The sequence below is a fragment of the Lissotriton vulgaris genome, chromosome 3_1, assembly GCF_964263255.1.
Source record: "Lissotriton vulgaris chromosome 3_1, aLisVul1.2, whole genome shotgun sequence".
NCBI lineage: Eukaryota > Metazoa > Chordata > Amphibia > Caudata > Salamandridae > Lissotriton > Lissotriton vulgaris.
In genome coordinates this window covers 1,024,410,246-1,024,428,313 of record NC_141689.1, presented here as the reverse complement: position 1 = coordinate 1,024,428,313, position 18,068 = coordinate 1,024,410,246, and the positions used below count along the sequence as shown (strand labels likewise).

General features: G+C 40.4%; 1 protein-coding gene across 1 annotated transcript in view; it reads right to left on the bottom strand.

The window, feature by feature from the left end:
- Positions 1-18,068, bottom strand: part of LOC147727327 (G protein-coupled receptor 54-like) — a 912,640-nt gene that overhangs the window by 69,161 nt on the left and 825,411 nt on the right. The window contains exon 4 of the mRNA XM_086963094.1: positions 1,484-1,722. Coding sequence (XP_086819220.1) covers positions 1,484-1,722 — 239 coding nt within the window. The remainder of the gene's footprint in view (positions 1-1,483; positions 1,723-18,068) is intronic.

Below are 18,068 nucleotides of genomic sequence, written 5' to 3'. Positions count from 1 at the left end.
TACCGTGCTTTAATTATACAATAAAGGTTTTTGATATCCCCAAAAAAAAAGAAAGAAAAAGAGTACGGATTGAAGGCAAGAGAGTGAAAAGTCTGGAAGGCAGAAATAAAAGGGCCAGAAAGGCCCCGGGATACACAAATTAAAACAGAGAATATAACAGAATGCAAGATGTTGTAAAGATTTCTGTTATATTCTGGTGTCACATAAGTACCCCACAGTCCCCTTGTTAGTGTCATCTGATGGCAAGATAACTGAAACATGACAGTCTCCTAATATTGGGAATTGCTTGCAGGGAAAATGGTTTTCATGAAGCATGCACTCTGTACTGCACGGAGATCAGCGAATCATCCAATGTATTACAACTTTTAATATCCTTAATCATTACCTTTACTTTATTTTGACGTGATCTATCTATACTTTAACAAGTTATAATTGACTATGAACCTGCCATTAGTTCATCCTTTTGACTTTGCCCTACCTTCACTTCACCTCCTTCCCTAAGTCCAAATTTAACCATAATGCTAACCATTTAGTTCATCTTCTTTTTAATATAATTACATGCAATTCTTTTAAAAAAGACTATCCAAAACCACATATAAAATAATTTTTGCTACGATAAACAAACGCAGGTTGGAACCTTAACCCTTGTTTTTTATTCAATTTCATAAAAATTATAAAATATGTATTAATGTTATTTACACCCTAGTACGAACTCTAACCGTATATACTATTAAATGCAAATATTTTAGTTTGATTGTTATCAACTATTATAGTATAAACTTCAGTCCGAATTCTATATATCAAAGAATTTGAGTGTGAAGATAATTATACTAACAAGCGATGTTATTCTAACACTGAACTTAATCCTTACTCAATTTTAAAGCACTAATTTTTCATTAGAGTAATCATTTAAACTCTAATGCCAAATCATTGTAACACGAGGAGTTGTTTTACTGAACCTTTAGGCAAAGTGAGGGTGTACCTTAGTAAATGTAGGCAAAGTGAATATGCTGTTGAAGTAAAGGTAGGGAAGTACATTTCAGATTAAATAAAAAGTTCAAAGCAAAGGTTAGACGCTGTTTTACAAAATAACGAAAAGTAACTTAGTTTCAAATAGTGACACAGATGGAGATATTCAGAAGCTCCCTGCAAGTGCTCTGTCAAGTAAATGTTGTAATGAAGATAGCGTTGATGCATGAGCTGCACCTTGATCACAAAATTACCACTGCAAAGTTATCATATGTGGGTTCCATTCCGGTAATGGCAGAAGTGCAATTGTGTGTATTATTTTTTTGTGATTTTCATACACAATAAAAGCCTTCAAAGCAGATTAAAAACTAAGCAAAATACCGCACTTGACGTACAGTCTGATTATCAAAAGTATCCAGAATATCCAATGAAAATGCATCTTGTAACATGACATTGATCGCACAATGGAATTCATAAACAAATCACAATACATCAATAAAGTGATAAACTGTACCTGATAATTATTGTCAACTGGTTCCACTACTGGCCTGCTCATTCTTTTCAGCATGATGGCGTAACACACGCATATTGTGATGAGTGGCAGTAGGTACACTGCCAGAAATGTGTAGAGAATAAACATTTGTTGGTGGTACACTGAGGGGAATGCTTCCATGCAATACGTCTGTGGCCCGTACCACTCCCCAATGTCGAGCTTCTGATATATTGCAACAGGAATAGACAAAACAAAGGAACCTGTAATGTAAACATATGCATTTATCTAGAAATTCAATGAAATTACATGACTGTATTACATAGCAATATCGATCTGAAAGTCCAACATTTCATCACCTATTGCAGGTTTCCTTAGGATTTAGGGCATAATTATTGCCAAGTCATGCCGCGCTGAGCAGGAAGTCACCTTGCTGCGCTGCACTGCGTGACAGGTAAAGGGCAGGGATGTGCTGTATTTAAGACAATATGGTGTGTTCTTGCCTTTTTCCCTGCGCTGGAGCCCTTTTGATTGCCTAGCGCCAACCCAAACACCCTTGCACCAGGGATGTCTGCGTTGTAAAGAGGAGTGAGTGCTTTTGTAGAGGAGGGGGCACCTTCATGCACAAAAACAATCCCTTGAAGCTATTTCCTTTCTCTATGTTTACTGCAGAGTGCAGCTTGCATAGGAAGAGGAAAAATGAGGAGAAATAAGCAATACATCTCACCTGGAGGGGTGTAGGTTTTTGGCACATTCACAGGTCTGCCACTTCTGGAAAATGTGGGAATGCATCAAAATTCATGGATGTTATGTGGGAACAACCATGCAACGCTCATAGAAGCACTCCCTGGTGCAGAGTAATTCAATCCAGCAAATTGCACTGCGTTACATTACTCTAGATATGTGAAGCCACTTAGGGTGAATCTAGGCGGACTTGAGTGACTTCATAAATTATAATTTGTAATATGCTTGCTCTTTCACCACGTTGCGTGGTGCAAGAGTGACGAAAAAGGGCACATATTTATGCCCCTGTGTTACTCTATGCAGCTGTAACCGGCACTATACTCTGTGTGCTTCTTTTCAGGATTTTGAATGTAAACATTAACTGGAAATATCTTCGAGTTTGTGCATGTTTTCTAACAATCGAGCTCGTAAACTCTGATAAACAATTACTGCCCTGTGCTCAACATTATGGAAGGTAAACTACATCAGGGTACAGGAATATGGAAATCAATGTTTTGTTGAGCTCAGATACAGACTACTGCCCTTTCCAAAATCATGTAACAGAGGAGTAGTTCCAAGGGCCGCAGTGTAAGGTTTTAATACCAAGACGTTTCTTGGATGTCTGGATAGGTGCGTGTTAGTGGTGTCTGGAATTGCGATATTTTTTACACAAAATGTTATCATTTTCTGAAATAGTGTGTGAAATTTAGCATATTCCACACAATATGCATGCAAATAAAAACGCATAGCTTTCTTTGCATGCAAACGTTACACAGTCATCACGAGATGAGTTGAAGCACAAAATCTATTTTAGTTGCTGTTTTACAGTTCCTACAAGACATTTCCTAAGCAAACTACTCTCTTGTTTCTGAAAATTTTACTAAATAGCAAAGCCACAAAATGAAAAAAAAACAATGACATGTGCATTATCTTAAATAAACTAATATCGATAAATGCATTCCCATGTAACAAATGTTTAGCCTAGGCCTGGGTCAACTGTGTGTCTGTGTGTGCCTAATGCAGACTATCCAATAAACCATCCCAGCCATGGGACGCTTCCTAACATGAAGGCACTCACCATAGTAAATCATGCCTAGTAGGTCTCACCTTCCTAGTGTTGGTTGAACATGAAATACCTTGAAAAAACAAAAGACAAGGTCCATTTGGCAGAACAGGACCAGTTTGTTTAATTAAACAGAGCGTCCAGGAGAACAGTTACAAGCCCAAGGTCTGAGGACTGTTTCAATTTACAATTGGTCTGCCGCCTCTTTTTATACATTTCATTTTTTGCAATAAAGTGTTTACAGAGGTCCGTGTAAGGTAAGGAATGTTGATGCTGCCTTTGGAGTCACAAATTAATTGTCTAATGGAAATTATAGGTGGGACTCAGCTTTCCATAGACACAATGTGGCCAGTGGGAAATGTGTCCAGATGTCCAGCATGGGGAGTGCGTGGTTACTGCGTGTGCTGTGTCCTGATTGGCTGTATATTCCTTACGCCTTTATTGGGGCCAATACCCCTAGACCACTGTGGTGTCACTGTGCCTATCTGTAAGATTGATCTGGGATTTCCCATTCATGCGTTTGCCTGCCGACTAGTGCCACGCCACCTGTGAGCTATCGATCAGTGACTGTCTGACTATGTATGTCCTAGTTGGTGTTGATGTGGAGTTCACAACAGAAAAATTCATTAATATAGTTGTGATTTTGTTCTCATATATGAATGTATTGTTTTTCATATTCATAATCAAAGGTGAGTGAGCCCTGTGGGTTATATAGGATCTGGAAAGTACAGAATTAACCCGAAATCCTCAACCAATTTTTTCCACTGGTGGTGTATAGTGATCATCACTATGGTGTGTCATTGGGCGGCGTCATCATTGGGTTTTGCACCTAGATACTCGCTTCCCTAGGTGAGTATCACCTCCATTCGAGAGAAAGTACTGGTGGGATCCATGTGGTGTTTTATCTAAAATTATCTCCCATTATCATCTAAAAATGTTTTAATGAAGTTGAAACATACAGGGGTAAGATTAAAAAGGTGAAATGGTGATGTTTGAGGGACGTGTAAATCGTCTTTCACAATACAAATTGGTGGTCAACATGTTTCAGCCCGTGTTTCCCTAAAGGGTCTAGTCTTTCATCAAGACCAGAAATAGATGTTCAAAAGGTCCCTCTCTGATGGTTTCTTGTATGTAGACCTGTAAGTCTTTTCTCTGTAGCTCATGTCTGCATACAGTCTCTATATACACGAAATTTGAGTGACAGGCCTGTATCAACATTATATAGATCGTTTTGTTGTTACGTATTGGTCTCCAACGTGATAAATCGTGCGTCCTCAGGGCATTTCCATACATTTAGGGGGTAGTTGTGCCTCGTACTTGCCTCATGCTGATGTTTGACACTCTGATGTTTTAAAAAATTGGATGTTCTTTTTTTAACTTGCCTTCCACTTACTTGCACTATAAAATGTAACTTTGCTCATTTGCACTTTTGTTTACCTGCCTAGCGTTCTTGCTGCCTTTACCCCTGGTGCCACGAGGAACTACCATCTTGAAGAGTTGGTGGTCTAGTTCCTCTTGCACCCGGGGTTATTTTAAACACGTGTCAGTCGGAGGTGAGCGCTATAGGGCGTAGTTGTGCCTCGTACTTGCCTCATGCAGATGTTTGATGCTCTGATGTTTTAAAAAATTGTATGTTCTCTTTTTTAACTTGCCTTCCACATACTTGCACTATAAAATGTAACTTTGCTCATTTGCACTTTCGTTTACCTGCCTAGCATTCTTCCTGCCTTTCCCTCTGGTGCCACGAGGAACAGCCATCTTGGAGAGTTGGTGGTCTAGTTCCTCTCGCACCCGGGGTTATTTTAAACGCGTGTCATTCGGAGGTGAGCGCTATAGGGGGTAGTTGTGCCTCGTACTTGCCTCATGCAGATGTTTGAAGCTCTGATGTTTTAAAAAATTGGATCTTCCTTTTTTAACTTGCCTTCCACATACTTGCACTATAAAATTTAACCTTGCTCATTTGAACTTTCGTTTACCTGCCTAGCCTTCTTCCTGCCTTTCCCCCTGGTGCCAAGAGGAACCACCATCTTGAAGAGTTGGCAGTCTAGTTCCTCTTACACCCAGCACTATTTTAATGCGCGTGGCACGGGTGGGCAGCGGATGCGCGCTGCGGGCGCGCCGGTGGCGTGCCAAAGGCACACCCATCTCCGCCGGTCACGGTCCCGGAAGCGGCCAGCGCCAGCCACACTGCTCAGGAACTTTCAGGGTTAGGTAGGAGTTATACGGCAGTTGCCTTACGGGCCTTAGACCCTATCTATCATTGTCATTCTGGATGCTGGGATCTAGCTGAGGCATCTAAGCATGCTTGTTATGCATGTGGGCTTAGGCTCTCACCGAATTTGGGTACCTCAGTCGCAACTGGCATATTACTTGAGCAACGGCCACAGGCACTTTTAATCCGGGCCGCTTTGATTAACGTGCCCTCACTTAAGAAACATCACGCTGAAGTTTTCGAGCTTTTAGAGGACCATGTTGGCCAACTTGGCTCGATCCTTCCACTGATCCGTTTGTCACTCTGGCAATACCACCGGGTTATAAAATCTCCCGAGCTGATCATCCGGTGGGGAGGGCCGGCAGAGTTGCAATTGTTTGTAAAAATAAGTGCGTTCTCCGTATGGAAGAGGCCACTTCTTGGGGCAGCTGGGAAGCCATTGACTTCAGCATTCGTCTCTCAGCGCATTTTACTTTAGGCAGCTCATTGATCTACAGGCCCCGGGCATGCAGTCACTACTAAGGCGTACAGATTTGCCCATTATATGGTCCTCGGAGACCTGAAAATACATTTGGACCAGACTGGCAGTAAGGACACACAAGACCTACTTGATAGATTACAATTGGCTCTACTTGAGCAGCAGGTTAGCTTTCCCACTCATCAAACTGGGCATGTTCTTGATCCTATCTGTACTAACTTTCCAATTCAGGTACAGGAGCCCTGTCCAGTCACCTGTTCGGACCATTTCATAACCTATTTTTCCTGGGAGGTGTCGAAGGCGGAACCTTTGGCACTCCAGAGTTATAATTCAGCTGTGGGCAGAATTGCTCCCGCCTAGTTCAAGTTGGCCTTGGCTGCTTCCAGACCCAGGTTGGTTGGAGAGCTCGAGGACCGGGTCACAGGATTCTCCAGTTGGATCTCTACTACAGTTGCCGTGGTAGCTCTCCCTTGCTCTACTAGACGGGCCAGAGATTCGCCCTCTGAGCCTTGGTTCAATCCATCTCTTAAAGATCTGAAGCATGATTGTAAAGCTTTGGAATGGGCATTGAGGAGGAGTAGCTATTGTTCAGCTGCTAAGAGCAAGCTTAGAGATAAGCAGAAGATATACTATGCCGCGAATAAGGTGGCTAAAGGGCAATTTTATTCTGCCCGTATTGATGCTGCCAATAATAACTCCAGAGAAATCTATGCGATTGTCCAGAGCTTTATGTCTCCGGCGGTCAAAGCAAGTGTGAAGCCATCTTCACCCTCCTGGTGTAATACGCTCTCTGCCTTTATCAGAGATAAGATATTGGCCATTCATTCAACCTTTACACCCTGTAGTAATCACTTGGAGGCCGCTCTGGAGTGTCCAATGGCTGATAGGTGGCACTTACTGTCAGAATTTAAGCCTGTAGATCCTTTGGATTGTTTGAAACTCCTAAAAGGTTTTAAATCAGGTTCACCCTCAGACCCTTGCCCTGCGAGGACGTTGGCAATGTCAGCCGAGGTTGTTAATGAGGAAGTGAATGCCGTCATTAATCTTTCCCTCCAGAAAGCAGTGGTCCCTGAGGCTTGGAAGAAGGCCAAGATCTTGCCTCTCCTGAAAAAGGATCACTGAAACAATATTGATGGCAAAAATATAGAACTACAAAAATATCAAGTAAAAAATATAGAATGCCAAAATATCGACTTTTTATCTCCAAACAGGTAAGTACAAAAATATTGAATCAAAAATATTGTTGTAAAAAATATAGATAGTCAAAATATTGAATTTTTTAAATAGTTAAAAGTAATTTAAAATGAATGAAATAATAAATATAACTAACTTAAACATACTTAAAATACTTAAATAACATTAAAATGTATTAATATTTCGTATACATAAAAAAAATATTTTTAATACATATATATATTTATATATATAAACATAGTATTAATAAAAAATATACAATATATTTACCATAGGATAGCGAGAGGGTTACATTTACTATTACCACTCAAGTGACTGCAACAGTAGAAAAAACATTGGATAATGTAGCAGTAAAAATTACTATTCCCACTCCAGTGAGTGCAACAGTAGGGAAAGCGTTGGATAGCGGGAGGGTAAAATACTATTCCCACTCCTGAGAGTGCAACAGTAGGGAAAGCGTTGGATAGCGTAGGGGTAAGAATTACTATTCCAACTCCAGAGAGTGCAACAGTAAGGAAAGCGTTGGATAGTGTAGGGGTAAAAATTACTATTCCCACTCCAGAGAGTGCAACAGTAGGGAAAGAGTTGGATAGCGTAGGGATAAAAATTACTATTCCCACTCCAGTGAGTGCAACAGTAGGGAAAGCGTTGGATAGCGTAGGGGTAAAAATTACTATTCCCACTCCAGTGAGTGCAACAGTAGGGAAAGCGTTGGATAGCGGGAGGGTAAAAATTACTATTCCCACTCCAGTGAGTGCAACAGTAGGGAAAACGTTGGATAGCGTAAGCATAAAATTTACTATTCCCACTTCAGTGAGTGCAACAGTAGGGAAAGCATTGGATATCGGGAAGGTAAAAATTGCTATTCCCACTCCAGAGCATGCAACAGTAGGGACAGCGTTGGATAGCGTAGGGGTAAAAATTACTATTCCCACTCCAGTGAGGGCAACAGTAGGGAAAGCGTTGGATAGCGGGAGGGTGAAAATTACTATTCCCACTCCAGAAAGTGCGACAGTATGGAAAGCGTTGGATAGCGGGAGGGTAAAAATTACTATTGAATGCTAATGTGGGATCACTTTCTGGGTTGTTTTTAATGACAAACGACTTTTTTAAATTCGAAAGTGTATTTGACAATGTTAGTCCAGTCCTTTTAAGGAAATTAATCCTCCAATGGGGATATGGCTCCCTACCGATTAGAGCATTCACGAGTAAATGGTGTGTACCTACACTAAAAAACTTCCCTGCTTGCACATCAGACCTCGAAAATGAATTGCACATTCTGTTTTTTTGTCCCGCCTATCACTTACCTCGAAAGAAGTGGATCGTTCCCATTTGTAGAAGCTTGGGGTTTAGCTGCTGCAACCAAGCCTATAGAATACTTAAAACTGATCTCTCTCCCCTTATTGTTTTCGCAGTATCTAAATTTCTGGCAGCGATGTGGAACATAAGGAGGAAACTTGAGAACCCTAGGGGAAGTGGTAATCCCTGATAACTGTGTTGAGTTTCTGAATGTCTCTCTTTTACCTAGTTTTAGCTGCTAGGGATTTTATGGGATTATTCCTTTAGTAAATGTATAATGACTACGTATTTATACCAATGACCGAAATGTCCACGATGATATACTCTGTTTTAGCCGATTAATATTTTATGATTATGTTTCATATTGTACATCTTATTATATGTGAACTCTTTTATGACATTATTGTCGAAATAAAGAAGATAATGAATGAATGAAAAAATACTATTCACACTCCAGTGAGTGCAACAATAGAGAAAGCGTTGGATAGCGTAGGGGTGAAAAATACTATACCCACTCCAGTGAGTGCAACAGTAGGGAAAGCGTTGGATAGCGGGAGGGTAAAAATTACTATTCCCACTCCAGAGAGTGCAACAGTAGGGAAAGCGTTGGATAGCGTAGGGGTGAAAATTACTATTCCCACTCCAGAGAGTGCAACAGTAAGGAAAGCGTTGGATAGCGGGAAGGTAAAAATTACTATTTCCACTCCAGAAAGTGCAATAGTAGGGAAAGCGTTGGATAGCGTAGGGGTAAATAATACTATTTCCACTCCAGGGAGAGCAACAGTAGGGAAAGAGTTGGATAGCGTAGGAGTAAAAATTACTATTCCCACTCCAATGAGTGCAATATTAGGGAAAGCATTGGATAGCGGGAGTGAAAAAATTAGTATTCCAACTCCAGAGAGTGCAACAGTAGGGAAAGCATGGGATAGCGTAGGGGTAAAAATTACTATTCCCAATCCAGAGAGTTCAACAGTAGGGAAAGCGTTGGATAGCGTAGGCATGACATTTACTATTCCCACTCCAGTGAGTGCAACACTAGGGAAGGCATTGGATACCGGGAAGGTAAAAATTACTATTCCCACTCCAGAGAGTGCAACAGTAGGGAAAGCGTTGGATAGTTTAGAGATAAAAATTACTATTCCCACTCCAGACAGTGCAACAGTAGGGAAAGCGTAGGGTAGTGTAGGGGTAAAAATTACTATTCCCACTTCAAAGAGTATAACAGTAGGAAAAGTGTTGGATAGCGTAGGGGTAAAAATTACTATTCCCACTACAGTGAGTGCAACAGTAGGGAAAGCGTTGAATAGCAGGAGGGTAAAAACTACTATTCCCACACCAGTAAGTGCAACAGTAGGGAAAGTAAATACTTCATATATAAATAAAAATATAATAAATAGTAATACCAATTACAAATTAGTTAAAATAATTAACACTTTTATATAATATATTAATTAATCAAGTACAAATACAAATAAAAATTAATTATTAAAAATAATTACCTACTAATACAAAATATTTACCAATTAACAATAAATTAACAATTAAAAAAGAATTTAAAAATTGAATTACTTACAAATAAGTTACTTCCCACCCTATTCCCCTATAAACCAACAATCCACTACAGAAAATAAATGAATACAATTAACATAATTATCAATTAATTCAATAATTATAATTAATTGCCCATTATATTTTAATTAATTACCAATTAATAATTAATTAACAATTAATTCAAAATAAATACAAATAAATAAATTAACATATTTAATTATTTATACTTCAATAACTTTCCACCCTAATCCCCCCATAAACCCATAACCCGCTACAGAATTATATTACCAAAAATTGAATACCATAAAAAAATGTATTAATATAAATAATAAAATAAATATACACTTTTCAAACATACTAACATAAAAAAACACTTTAAAAATTGATATTAAACTACTTACCTCAAATTCGATATTTTTGTAGTCTATATTCTGTCCATTCTATATTTTTGTAGTCTATATTCTGTCCATTCTACATTTTTGTTGTCTGTATTCTGTCCATTCTATATTTTTGTTGTCTATATTCTGTCCTTTCGATATTATGTCCATTCTATATTTTTGATTCGATATTAATGCTATCCTAATTGATATTTTTGTAGTCTATATTCTTTCCAGTCGATATTGTGTCCATTCTATATTTTTTAATTGATATTAATGCAAATCGATATTTTGAGTGTATACCCCTTAAAAAGCAGTCACTTGACCCCCTTTGTCCAGTGAACTATCGGCCCATCTCTCTTCTCCCTGCACTGGCAAAGGTTTGTGAGAAGGCGGTTAATAAACAGCTTACTGATTTTGTGGAAACGGAGGGACTGCTTCACGCAGCGCAATCCGGGTTCCGGCAGTCCAACAGCATGGAAACAGTGCTGGTCGAGATGGCAGAAGCCATACAGGACTGTCTGGACGCAGGCGGGAAGGTGGCACTTATCCTGCTCGACCTCTCAGTCGCATTCGACATGTCCCACATTCTTTGCTTCTGTCACGCTTGGCCAGGATTGGGCTATCGGGTGCTGTGTGGAGCTGGCTCCGCTCCTTCTTGGAGGGGCAGTCAGAGCAGATATGGATTCCTCCTTGCTCCTACGCTTCTCAGTCAGTTACAACGGGTGTCCCGCAGGGTTCTTCCCTTAGCCCCCTTTTATTTAATATCTATATGACTCCCCTGATATACTTAGCAGAGGCGATGTGGTCTAAGGTGTTGGCTTATGTGGATGACATCCAGCTGCTTTTCACCTGGGCCAAGGGGGCAGATTTGGTACTCCAGGCTCAACATTGCCTGTCATCTATTTTTAAATGGATGGCAGAGGCACAGCTCAAGTGCAATGAGGGGAAATCAGAGATTATACTTTTTGGCTCATTCCCTGTGAATTTTAGAGAACAGCTCTGGCCTCCTGAGTTTCCACGTCCTACCTCCACTGGGCAGCCAGCAAAAAATCTTGGGGTCTGGTTCGATGAAGATGTCTCTTTCGCTGAACGCATCAAGAAGCTGTCCGGTGGCTGTTTTGCTTTACTGAAATGTTGTAGATTTTTTTCCCCTTTTGCCTCCTGCGGCAAGGCAAACAATCACCTGTGCATTGATCTTGTCCCGGTTGGACTACGCGAATGCCCTGTTCGCTGGTATTCCGGGCTACAGGCTGAAGAGGCTACAGGTGGTACAGAATACCGTGGCCAGACTACTATCGGGTCTGTTATCCAGGGACAGTGTTCATCTCCAGCTACAACAGTACCATTGGCTGCCTTTTGCTCATGGCCCACTGCACGCTTCATGGGCATGGCCCTCTCTATCTGCAGAAGGGCGTCTCTTTCTATGCTGCGACACGTTCTTTGTGCTCCTCATCTCTATTCTTGGCCCAGGTCCCTCGTTTTAAGCGTCAGAGGATCGGGGTAGCTCCTTCTCTCTCAAATCAGCAGCTGCCTGGAATGCTCTTCCCCTGGTCCTGTGAACCATTCAGGATCCAGGTATATTTAAGAAAAAACTGAAGACCCATTTGTTCATGTGAAGCCCTCTGCCATGTCCTATGGTTCTGCGCCGGTACACTCACGAGTAGCCAAGCGCGTTATAAATTCATATAACATAACATACCATAACATTTATGAATGTCTGACACAATATCGACAGACAGAATATCTACATACAAAAATATCGACACAAAAATATCGAAATCAAAAATATCGGAGTCATATCTTCATAAAGGTAAGTACAAAAATATCGAAAAAATAGTATCGTAGTACAAAAATATCGAAATTAAAAATATCGTTTTTTTAAATGTATTAATAATAATGTAAAAATAATTTTAAAATACATATAATTTTACAAATATTAAATAAAAATATTAAAACATAATTAAAAAATTAAAACGAATACATATACATTTAAAATAAATGAAAAACGTAATAATTTAATGTAATTTTATTTTTTTTAATTTCCTTTAATTGATTTAATTTAAATTTATTTTATTTTTACCCTGTACGACTGTACCCCAAAACCCAAAACTGACCCTGAACCCTAAAAATACCCCTTTACCCAAAAACCCCAAACTGACCCTGAACCCTAAAAATACCCCTTTACCCAAAAACTGAAAACTGACCCTGAACCCTAAAAATACCCCTTTACCCAAAAACCCAAAACTGACCCTGAACCCTAAAAATACCCCTTTACCCAAAAACTGAAAACTGACCCTGAACCCTAAAAATACCCCTTTACCCAAAAACTGAAAACTGACCCTGAACCCAAAAAATACCCCTTTACCCAAAAACTGAAAGCTGACCCTGAACCCTAAAAATACCCCTTTACCCAAAAACTGAAAACTGACCCTGAACCCAAAAAATACCCCTTTACCCAAAAACTGAAAACTGACCCTGAACCCTAAAAATACCTTTACCCAAAAACTGAAAACTGACCCTGAACCCTAAAAATACCCCTTTACCCAAAAACTGTAAACTGACCCTGAACCCTAAAAATACTCCTTTACCCAAAATTAATTAATCTTATTTAATTACCAATTAATTATTAATTAACAATAACAATAAAGTAAATATATTAGCACATTAGCTGTAATTAATTCAATTTAATAATTAATATTATTTTTCCCAATTAATTAATTAACAATAACAAAAAATTATATATAAAAAAATTACTCTAATTAATATAATTAACTAATTAATATTAATTAATTACCAATTAATTATTAATTAAAAATATGTACAAAATTATATTAATTAATTAACTAATTAATATTAATTAATTACCAATTAATTATTAATTAAAAATATTTACAAACATATATTAATTAATTAATTATTATTAAATTACTTCCCACCCTATTCCCCTATAAACCCACAACCCGCTCTGATACTAAAATGCAAAATGTAAACAAATTTACAAATTTTCAAACATACATTACAAAACATGTTTAACAAACATATAAACAACATAATAAAATACATAACACTAAATTTTTTTTCGATATTAGTAAAATTCGATATTAGTAACATACATACCTTAAAAAAACGATATTCTGTCTGTCGATATTTTGGACATCGATATTCTGTACTGTCGAAATTAAAACATCGATATTATTGTATATCGTTATTTTAATTTCGATATTTTGTCTGCCTACCAACATTTATACTATTACACTTCTCACGAAACATAGACCTCCTTTCTAGTATCAGCAATAGGAGGCTTTTTATATTCACTCGATGAGAGCATACTCTGCATTAATAATTGATATATTCTCTTTAGTACTAGTTCTTTATAATACCGTTTTTCGGACTGACTCGAGATAAACTATAAAGAACTACCTTTCCCATGATGGCCCCGTCATTCAGTAGTTAAAAAAGACACACGTCATCACATCGTGCATATTTCAGACAAACGCGCTATAGCTGTGTAAGTGCAGCACATTAAAAGAAGGCATGTCCCTGATGTCGGTAACTCTGTTTCCAGCTCAAAAGTGTGGTGTAGCGGTCTAGTAGCGCAACACCCGGAGGGGACCAAATAGGATATCCGGCGGCAGCCATCTTAGGACCATTGGCGCGTGGTTTCCGAAGGTGCAGACGGACCGATCCGGTGCTGCAGATCTAATGTAGTTATAAGAACGTGGGCTAAAAATCTTAATTCAACCTTACCTGGTGTCCTAGTGTCATTGGTAGGCAACTGTACAGACCCAGAACATTACAATGGCGACGAGGTGACGGGATATACCCAAAACAACAGGACCCACCAGTGAAGCACCGGCCACAGCATACCACCAGGTGCCCACGGCAGTAGCGGCAGCGTGGCAGAGACGGACGGCATCAGGGAAACATCGTCGATACCCTACCCAGCACCAGGAAACAAAACGTGCGTGGCAGCACGGGCGCACAACCACCGGAAGACCGCAGAGTCGCCCCACATAAAACATAACGGCGGCGCTGGAGCCCCAGACCACCGGCCAAGTGTGGAGAGAGGAACGGGCACAGCCCGGAGACGCCGAGCAAGAGGAGACAGTACATGACACCCCCACCCCAGAAGTGAGTGACGAGGAAGCGGCTAACACAACCAGAGGCCCGACCATGTGCGCCCAAACTTCGGTGTTGACAGCCCCAGTGCCTATCTTACCTAAAATGGGTGAACCAGGACTGGAAACAATACTTCCTAAACTATCTCTCAGCACTGGAGGAAGAAGGTGAAAGCGAGTTTACAGAAGCGCGTCGCAAAAAGATATTATTGCACAACATGCCCAGCAGGCCAGAGGGTGTATCAAAACTTAGTCAAACCGGACAGACCAGCTGCAGAGATGAACGTGTTTCAACACGCACTGGAGGATCTGGATGCCCATTACAGACCAGTTGTCTGCACAGCCATCGACAGGTATAATTTCTTCCAATGGAAACAGGCAAAAGGGTAGACGGTAGACAATACGTAGCAGTGTTGCAGAAGTTAGCCACCACATGCAAGTTCGGAGCCTTACATGAGGATTTGATCCGCGACCAAATAATTATGCACACCGTCATCACGTCGATCCAAGAAAAACTATGGGTAAACAGGGACGCACCCCTGAAGGAAGTGGTGGCACTAGCAAACAAGGCAGAGATGTCAAAAAGGTGCGCAGAAGCGGCTAAACAAGACAGCTACACAAGTGCGGCAGTCTGCGAAGTAACAGACAGGAGTGAACACAGAAGCAACAAACCACATTGCAAGGATCACGCTCATTCAAAAGACAAAACCAGAAAATGTAAATAACCCAAGGACAAAAGAACTGGAGTAAGAATGCATGCTATAGATGTGGAAGTATGACGCACGCGTCTAACGACAAAGAGTGCCCAGCGTTTGGTGCCAAATGCGCGTTCTGCAGCCTCATTGGACATTACGAGAAAGTGTGCAGAAGGAAGATGGCGAGAAATGAAGTCAAGTATGTGGCTCAAGAGTTTGTCCACGGAAACACAGAAGCAGATGGAAATGAGGATGACGAAGTGCTGATGATAGGAGATCAGATATTAGGGATTGAAGGTGCCACGGAGAGGAAACCAAAATGCAAAATGGAGATAGGAGGAGTACAAACGACCATGATAGCGGACTCAGGGTCACCTTATACAATCATCAGAGGAGCAGATGGGAGAGAGAGATTGCACCGAAAATCTGACGTCAACTCCTACCATCAGACATCCATCCAGTAACGTACACTGGAGAACTCATCCCCATGGTGGGATATTGCCCACTAACCTTCACGTTCAAGGGGAGGTCTACAGGAGGAAAGCTGTACGTTGCAGAGAAGGGTCCGTCTGTATTGGGATGGAAAGATCAAGGGGCCCTCGGAATAAAGCTGAACCCAGGAGGATGCACGCAAGTACTGGCGATGGAAGAGGCCGGCACATATGAGGCGGAGTCGTGGAAGAAAGAATTCCCAGAAGTATTCAGTAGCACCATAGGCCACCTAACGAAGTACACGCACAAGATACATCTGATGGAGGGAGCAAAACCCAAAAGCGACAAAGTACGCAGCATCCCGTTCCGAATCAGAGCGGCAGTGCAAGAAGAACTGCAGAGGTTGGAAGAAAACGGGGTGATAGAGGCGATTGACAGCTCGGAATGGTTGGCGCCCTTGGTGGTGGCTCAGAAGCCAAACGGAAAAGTGAGATTATGTGTGGACCTCCGGTAATGACAGAGCAATATTAGAGAATTCGAAATTGGAGAGGTTCACTCTGCGAAACCAAAAACACTCTCCCTTTTGACACAATGCAAGTTTTTTATAATCATAGGATAATGATGAGACAGGTTAGAGTAGTTGCTCCTTTTCTGTTTTATCAGTGTCAAAGCCTTTCCCTCTTGTCCGCAGAGCAGGGCCTCAATTCCTGAGCTGTTGCCAGGTGAGGTGAGGTCCATTCCTCGTAAGATACAGGTAAGCAAAATGTTTTAAATATATTATTGAATCACAGAGTTTATTTGATATACGCAAAAGATGGTTACTACACCACCACTATTTGCATTGTCTTACAGAATACAAGCATCTGTCCTATTTTTCTGTTTCTCAAACCCACTCTTATATTGCAGGTGCCTACAGCATCCTGTCTTTTACAGAGGATCTTAATACCTGAGCATTAGGTTACTTGGTTGTATTCGTTCCAACCTTGTGTATTTTCTTTTACAATTTTGTTGTATTATTATTTCCGCTACGCAGTAGCAAATTTTCATTGTGGTCCTGAGGAAGTCAGAGGATTAATAACATTCCTAGAGGCTGAAACATGTAGACCCAGTTACATCTAAGCAGTTATTTTGTTAAAACTGCTCTTGCACTGTTTTTATTTTGAATGACACAAGATACTTAATAAATCATTTTTCTTCTGCCACCCAATTTTACTATCACTTTTCACTTCCATGCACTGTGTCCATCACTCTCTCACATACAATATCCACTCACGTCTGTAGGATCTGAAAGAGCTCCTTACATTTTTCACACTGTATTAAAAACATATGTGAGCTCCCCATCTCTCAGAGAGAAGGTTGTAGCCCTCGGTTACACCATAGTGCAACCAGGAGGAGATCCCAGATGATGAAGCCTATCACTTCTGTGAGTGATGGGAATCTGTCCTTTTTAAGGATTTTTCTTTTTTAAGAACTTTCCTTTTTTAAGGTAGTGTCCTCTGTGAATAGGTCTTTGCTTGTTGCATGGTCTGTTCAGACCCACTAGACCTGTGGATAGTCTGTTTGTTTTGTGAGTAACTGTAGGGGAATATATCCACGCCAGGTCTTTAAATTTTCCCTTAGACCCTTTATTCATTGTTGGTTGATATTATTAATTGATGGCTTTCTCCTTATGCGGTTGGTAGCTGTGCAGTAAGCAGTGAAATATTGAGGTGTTTTCCTTGATGGGTTTGTCCTTTTGTTTCAGGAGCCTATCCCTGATATTGTTCCTAGCACGTTTATTGCATTTCCTTATGATATGTGTTGGCTATTATCTTTTTTCCAATTTTTTCTGCCAGACCCTGGGCTTGTTTCTCTTAGTCCTGGAGATTGCTACAGTTAGGCTGAATTCTCAAAAATCAGCTGTATGGAAGGATTTCCCCCAGGAGGTGTGAATGAAAAATATCTAAGGGTAAGAGACTGTTCTTCTCAGTTGGTTTGCGACAGATTTTCGTCCTGAGTCTTGTCCCCTCCAGAAAGATGATGACATCTAGGAAGGCCAATTCGCTCCAGTGTGTGGAGCATGTAAATTTGAAAACATTCTCTCTGTCATTCAGCCAACTCATGAAATCTTGAACAGGTTGTTTGTCTCCTTGCCAGATGATAAGCACATCATCAGTGTACCTTCTCTAAAAACAAATCTCCTCTCTGGAGGGGTTTTTTCTGTGAGTATGCGCTTCTTCTCAAAATCACTCACGTACAGTCAGGACATGCTTGGGGCGAATGTGCTGCCAAGCAAAATTCCTTTGTATTCAAAAAAGTTTGCAGTTAGTGCCAGTCTGCATCATTCTACGACAAAGTGTATTGGGTAATGAACTCCCACTCCTCTCTAAAAATTATGTTCTCAATGGATTCCAGGGTTGCCTCTTGTGACAGGCTCATATATAGACTCTCTATTTCGTGTCCCACCAAAATAGGGAGGGTTGGG